Below are 7,664 nucleotides of genomic sequence, written 5' to 3'. Positions count from 1 at the left end.
GAGAGAGAGAGAGAGCTTCGAGTCGATTTAAATTCTGGGGAGACATCTCGGCTGGGGAACTTTTTCTGCGAGTATTAAACAAAATCTTTCCTACGTAACGGCTCGCAGAGGGCGCGAGATTCTTCCTCTCGACGAAACTTTCGCGAACTGAATTTATGCAGCAGCCTATGCTATTCTTCGTCTTCGCCGGGATGCGAATAAATCTTGTCTGGGGCGAAAAAAAACGTATGAAAGACAAGTTTGCGAATCGACGACGCTCCGTTCATGGAAATGCAGAAAAAGTTTCCCCGTGGGATGATGATGAAACTCGAGGCAACGGTGGAACAAGAGAATCCGGAGGAATCGAACCGAGGCGAGGAACGAACTGTTGCTTCCACGCGGGGGAAGGCGAAGAAGCGACCGATCGCCTGTTTATTAGGCAGCAACGAAGATAAATGCCCGTCGTATAATTTCGCGGAAAAATTCCGGTCGAGCGGGGTGACTCCGGGGCGTTTCCAATGGATCCAGGCGACAAGATTGATAGATCGCTCGTTCGACGCGCCGCGTCCGATCTACGAGCTAATTTTCCTGCTGGCGCTGACGCGACGACGTGTGGCTTCTTCATAGTTCCGGAGACCGTGTTCTCCGCTGATCCGGAACAGGTTCGACCGCTCGTTTCCTTAATTTATCGTCTGTCGAGTCACAATTCTTTCGGCGAAAGCTGTAAAACCGAGCAATCTTTTTTTCAATTAATCGTGAAACGAAGGGGTGATTGAGAGGCACTATATTGAGGATTTAGGCGAAATTCTCTGCTCGGGATAGTTGTCGGAGATTTAGAATCTTCTGTCGTTTTTACGAATAATACATTTGTTAATTATTTTTTGAAATTAATTGTAAAATTTTTTTTTAAATATTTGTTAGATAAGTAGAAATTCTTAATGAGTTTATTATAATTAAGTTAAAAAATTAAATTTAATAAATTGAATGAAAATTTAAATTAGAAATTTATAATAATTAGTGGTTAATTTAGTGCCAGCATCGGCGGTTAAACTATCTCTATAAATTAATTCTTTTAATTTTAAAGATTGGGATGATAATTTAAATAAATCTTTAAATTAGGAATATTAAAATGGTGGAATACGAAGTAATATCTTGAATTTAAAGAATAAGGTTTTTGTAATTTTGATAAATTAAGTTAAAGACTAGGATTAGATACCCTCTTATGATAATGAAAAATTTGAGTTGATAATTAAATTTAAAGCATTAAAATTAACTCATTTACACATATTTACACTGACTCATTTTCTCCTACAAAAACAAACCAACGACAAATTTTTCTCTTCGTAAAAATACTGAAAGTAAAAAGATTAAATTTGACTTATTCGGTTAAGTCCTCGTCGATCCTCGTCTGCTAACAGACACAGTAGACGCAAAGTTCGATGATCGGCGAGTTTCAATTGCTGGTGAAAGGTTCGTTAATTCGAGCTTCGATTTAACGCTCGCCGCGGCGAGCTCCGAATCGTCGAGGCGTACAGTTTCAAAGCGATACGAAAGAAGGAGCAATCCTTTTCTCCGGGTATTTGTTTTTCGGTCGCGATAGAAAAGGACGAATCGACCGGTGCAATTACCGAAAATTGCGCTCCCCGCTCCTGCTCGACCCGGGTCCGCCGTCCAAGGAAATTCAATATCACGATCTCGGTTTCCACGCGGGAGTTTGGACGCGGGCCAAAAAAAACCGAGAAAGGAAGCAACAGGATATTCTGTTTCACCGCGTGGGAGAACGGCAGCGTGGCGGCGAACTATCTTCCTTGAGCAATCTGCCTTTCCTAAAGCGAGCACGAGAAAGAAATAATGGAGGCGATTCCAGCCTTCGAGAGTCGTACCTCGGCGATTCATAGTAATTATACTCCGCGCTTTCGAGTGGCGAAATAAGATACACGGGATTCGTTCTTCCCGGGAATATTCGCTTTGTCAGGCTCGTTCTTCTTACGTTGGACATCGGGACAATGATGTTTATAATCAGCTTTGACTCTATTCGATGCCATTATCATACTTGGATTTCATTCGACGACCGACGAATGCCGTATTTTTCTATTCATTCGGGATAGCCTTCCTTAGAATTCGTTTTCTGCATACTATATTGCAACAATATCCTGCTTGAATTCAATTTAATTGATAACAGGTTCATGGTAAAAAGAAACACAAGAAAATTTCTTTGGAAATTGTATAAAAGTTGTTGCACTTGTGATATTAAATTCAGTAACGAAAAAAGTATCCAATTAGAGTCGGTTAAATTATTAAGATTATTGTACAAGTATAGTATCGTTCTATAAACCATACCACTAAAACATTTAATTCGAGATTTCCCAAAAACTACAAGTTTATTCTACTACGAGAATTATGCTAATATAGACGTCTATCACTTTCAGCAATATTTAATAAAATAAGAAAAAATGAACGCTCCTTAAGGATCTGTTAATTGAGAAAAGTGTTGGCACGACCATGGGGATCCGTAGCGTAAGTAGAATGTGTCGACCAATGGTCGGACCAAATACACCCATCGTTCTACAATCTTCGTCGCATCGGACTCTGGAAAAATCGTCTCTGAATATCCCATTTTGTGTCGCATACTAACCAAACCAGTGTTAAAATTAAATATAAAATAAAATTTTAAATTGATATTGCCGAGGGGCACTTCTACGGAACGAATCGAAGACCCACGCCAACCGTGTCCTTTTAATCGAGATCACGTTTCCCCCGTGTTCGGAAACTCGCATTCGAGGAGGACAGCGCAGTCGATCACCCGTCGACCGAATAACCGCTAACAAACTTGTTCTCCGCTTCACTAAACGCACCCACCGCGGCAGCACCCATGGACGATCATAGGTGGTGTATCCGCGGAGTCGTTTGCGTCTGTTATCCGAGTGACAAGAGTCTCGCCCGCCATTTGAAAAATCACGAGCTTCGCGCTTATGGAAAGCCTCGCGACTGTGTTGGTTGGTTGAAGGGCCATGGAACGGGCTTTCATGTCACTGTGTTTTCTCGTTGCACGGTTCCCCTTTGTCGATCTTTAAATAATATTTTCTTTTAAATAATCGAATCTAGATCTTTCAAATTAATCGCTGAATCCAAGAAGATTAGCAAACTGCAAGTATTTATATAATTGCTAATTTTCAAGGATTTTAATTTTACGCAACCAGGGAATCGAATCATTTTAGATTTCATTTCACAGAATAGATTGCTTCGACTACGCCTCTAATTTCATGGCTAACTCGACAGAGAACATAACCGTAACATCTCTGAAACCGCGCGAGATCCTCGACGAGAGAGCACAGGATCGCCAAAGCGCCACTCATCGATCGCGACCGCCTCCCCCGCTTGAGAACCCTCGGCAACAACCCGCTCGGGTGTCCGTGATCCTCCACACTAATTTTCACTGCTTGCAGTCCCATAATCTGGGTCTCCCAGTACCGAGAGATCCGTCTGAAGGAGAGCAAGACCGACCAGGACAAGAACATTGTCCCGGTCTGCCTGACCATGGCCGACACCACTGCCACCGTGGTCTTCTTCTTGCTCCTGGTCATCTTGTTCTACCTGGTGCCGTTGCTGATCCTATTGATCCTCTACGGGGTGATCATCAAGCACCTGATGCCCGACCGATCGGCCGCCAGCAACACCAGCGACTCTTACCACGCCCGCGCCAAGAGACACGTGATCACGATGCTGATGGCCGTGGTCGGCAGCTTCTTCCTCTGTCTGACGCCCTACAGGATCCTGATCCTGTTCATAATCGTATCGCCGGCGGAGAAGATCGCCGCCGTTAACCAGGACGCGTTCTTCGCGCTGCTGAACTTCAGCAGGATCATGTGTTACATCCACAGCGCTGTCGACCCGGTCCTTTACAATCTGATGAGCACCAAATTCAGGAAAGGATTCGTCCAACTGTTCAGGGCTGTCACCTGCAGAGGGATCGGGTTCAAGAAGGTTTTCGGTGGCACCAGGAGAACCGACTCCACCGAACAGGAGGAGAACTTTGTTTGAACACTCGGAGACACGTTGTGCCAGGCCACTCGACGCATTCTGTTCTTGTACTTAGGGCCAACCTTGAATTTAATGTTGCGATACAGTATGGCTGTAGAAAATTCTTAGACAAGGAATACAGTTAACGAAGAGAGTCCGAGGAAGATCACGAGTGAATACCTAACTCTAGGACGAAGTTTTAGGTTTCTGCTTTCTGCGGCAACGTCCTCTTTCGGTGCTAACTTTCTCAGTGGAATATCAATGCTTCAGTTTCTTTTTAATCGCCGACATGCCAATTTACTTTGTTTCTAAAAAAAACTTATTCGATGTTAGCTTTCGATGTCGTGAAAACTTTTAACTGTTAACCCTCTAAACGGATGTTGTACAGTGTTTCCTTTCTATTTCTCTATGGTTACTCATTTAATCAGACATCTTTGTTGCTCTTGCGAATAAACCGTAACGTATAAAGGAGCAGCGACCAGGTTCAGAACCACCGTGGACAAGGTAAACGAAACATGCCGCACCTGGGAACGTTCGTATACTTCAAACTTCGATCGCTATGCCAAGTAACAATTTTCTTCGACGATCTTGAACAACACGGATTTACATATATTCCTAACAATCGTGATCAATTGAAAGTGATAGGACAGTATCGAGAGATTTTTCTAACCTTTTTCGCTCTTTAGCGTATCACCTTTGTCACGACTGTATAAAGATTTACAGATGATATGTAAGAAAAAACGGCACTCGGTCGTCGAACTACCGAACGCATAAAACAATGTTCAATATACGTGTGTAAAAAACTCCCTGAAACGAGAGACATGTCTCTGAATATCCGAGGAAGTCGATCCAATAGCATAGTTTGCTCACAGTGCCCGACTGGTCTGTTCGCAGCCCGATCCTGCTGATGGTCAGATACGAGGACAAGGACGTGCCCACGTGCAACACAGAGGCGGACAGCAACTGGACGATCGCGTTCTTCGTGACGACGATCGTGATCTTCTTCGTGATCCCGCTGCTGATCCTGGTGGTGTTGTACACGGTGATCGCGCTCCACCTGATGGCGAACCCGACGATCAGCCGCGGCTCGTCGAACAACTTGCTCAAGTACCGCAAGCAGGTGATGCTGATGCTCGGAACGGTGGTGCTCTGCTTCTTCCTCTGTTTGCTGCCGTTCAGAGCGTTCACCCTGTGGATTCTGGTGGTCTCGACGGAGACGATCATCGACATCGGCATCGAGAACTATTTCTGCCTGCTCTACTTCTGCCGGGTGATGCTCTATCTGAACTCGGCGATCAACCCGATCCTGTACAACCTGATGTCCACGAAGTTCCGGGAGGGTTTCCTCAGACTGTGCGGTCTGGGGCCGAACCGCAGGAAAAAGAAGAAAACGTCGGACAGAACGGGAACGTACAACACCGGGTCCACGAACTGCAGCAGCAACCAGTCGGACTTCTGGAGGCGGCACAGCAGCAACAAAAGCTGCAGCGTGAAGGTACCGTGTAACCACGTGTCCGCCGACAAACAGATTAAGCTTCAGACGACTATAGTTAGCGGGAACGCCAGTAGGAAGAACGTGGAGAGTTACGTGTGAACGGCCGGCCGCGAGCCGTCCTTGATTTACTGTGATCGTTTTACCATTCCGTGGCACCGCCAATGTCGTTCGTCTTCTGATCAGGTCGATGGGATTTTTGTACCTCTTTCGTTTAACCCGCGTGTCAATACAATACGTTCTCCACTGATCCTGACGAAGCAGTACGTTCCCAGACAATTTCAATCTTGCCACTTTAATCTTATACAAGTCGGGAAACCACATATTCTTTGTTTTCAGACGACTATTAGACTATTTTATTTTTGATTTCAGTAAATATTTTACAACATGTAAACCATTTAATTCGCATTTACAGTGTCATTTAGCGGGAACGCTTTTCTAGCCGAGAAAAGATTTTCCCGTGATTTTCGATTCGAGTACAAAGTGTGAAACAGCGAACGACAGAGACTGTATAGAAAGTTTGTAAACTGTAATTAATTACTCAACCGTGTAAGTATTGGAGCAGAGTCTACCTCGTGGGCAGAGGAGGATCTGCGTCCATGGACGAGTATGTTTCTAGTTGTAGAAAGTCCTTTGAGTATACGTTGTACGCGATCGTTCCCCTGTTTGCAACGAAGTCGAGGTCGGTAGAGAGCTTTAATTATCCGAGTGCTCGTAAGTATAAGTATAATCGCGGGTCGTGCACGGTGAGCACCGAACAGCGTCCAGAATAAAACGTCGTTTCGTCCTTGAAGCGTACAAATATTTGAAATTGTTGACAAGTAGACGTGTAGATCAGAGACTAATCTTTCTGCGGGTTTGTAGAACAGCTATGGGCAAAGAGACAACCAATAATTGTATATCCGGCAATGGCAGCGATGGAGAACTTCTGGTCTAAGATAATGATTTGTTAACATTGATATCTATACGGTTTTAAAAATTCCTTCTTTTCGGTACTTTGCAGTTACGCTACAATGTAGTAGAGTATAAAAGGTTTTCCTTATATAGTAGACTAGACATGTTGTTTCGACACAGTGCAATGGTTATTTAAATAAGTTCCTATATATCTGCTTGGACCTTTCTCTATGCAATGTTCTGAGCGGGCGTGGTCTGATTGCTCCTAGAATTCTGCAGAGTCGAATAGTTTCGATCTTTGTGACTTGAACCTCTGTTACCGGCTCAAAGGAAACATCTCACCCGAAGTGTGATCCCTGCTTAAAATACTACTCTGGTTCAAGATAATGTTCCCTAAGCGGGCGTGGGATCTGGTTGCTCCTAGCGGTACCGTCCTTTATCACTTGAACCACCGTTACCGACCCAAACGAGACGTGTCCACCGTCTCTCGGCACGAAGTTCACTGATCGGACGCAGCCAGAGCCCCGTAGAGCCAAGCCCGTGGCCCAGTGTTGCCCATTATGTGTGTTCTCAGTTCCTATTACCGCTTGCCGGCATAGTTGAAACGTTCTCTGCGCCCCACCATTAACCGAATCTTTTCTGTTACTGCATTTTAGGGGTCAGAGATTCGTTATTCTTCTGACGGGGCGGCCGATAAGTTGGACCGGCAAAAGCAACACGATAGTAAGAGGAGAGATTTCAATTCGTGACAGGCTCACCCTTTTCGCCAGCCATGTTCGGAGTACCGTTTAACGAGACGCGAATGACAAGCCGTAGAAACGGCAACCCTTTGCGGGCCGGGTATCATCCTGGGTTACTTTTTCCGAATCATCGCCGTCATCGCACGCATCACTCTCTCTCTCTCTCACTCTCTCTAGAGCTCTGTAGTGAGTAGAATCGAAACGCATCCATTCGCACCACCACGCAGTCATCGGCACAAAACCGACACCGGCTTCGAACAAACACACGCACAAAGACCAACCGCAACACCACAATCATCCGAAAGACAACTTGATCCCGTAAGTATACTCGCGCTATCGAAATTAGATTCACAGAGAAGCGAGTTGGCAATGAAACCGCAACCACGACCGGCTACACAAAGACAATTAAATAGCTGAACACGCTATCGCCTGATCATTTCTTTTCGGACTATTTTACGAAATAGTGTTTCTAATCTTCTTTACAGCTTCACGTTACCAATATTGTTTAATTTCATACGAAGATTATGTAATCCATACGT

General features: G+C 44.7%; 1 protein-coding gene across 5 annotated transcripts in view; it reads left to right on the top strand.

Annotated features, from left to right (window-relative positions):
- Ethr (ecdysis triggering hormone receptor) overlaps positions 1-7,628 on the top strand; it is a 77,731-nt gene extending 70,103 nt beyond the window's left edge. For 3 of the 5 annotated variants that reach the window (XM_078185704.1, XM_078185701.1, XM_078185700.1), the window contains one exon: positions 4,894-7,628. In XM_078185704.1, the coding sequence (XP_078041830.1) occupies positions 4,894-5,593 (700 nt within the window). In that variant the 3' untranslated portion in view covers positions 5,594-7,628. Of the gene's footprint in view, positions 1-3,425; positions 4,710-4,893 lie in introns of those variants that run through there. The other 2 variants (XM_078185702.1, XM_078185703.1) reach the window with 2 other exon arrangements.
- Positions 7,629-7,664: the final 36 nt, after the last annotated feature.

This window comes from Augochlora pura, chromosome 7, assembly GCF_028453695.1.
Source record: "Augochlora pura isolate Apur16 chromosome 7, APUR_v2.2.1, whole genome shotgun sequence".
Classification (NCBI taxonomy): domain Eukaryota; kingdom Metazoa; phylum Arthropoda; class Insecta; order Hymenoptera; family Halictidae; genus Augochlora; species Augochlora pura.
The sequence above is the reverse complement of the archived record's forward strand: the minus strand, read 5'-3'. Positions and strand labels throughout refer to the sequence as shown.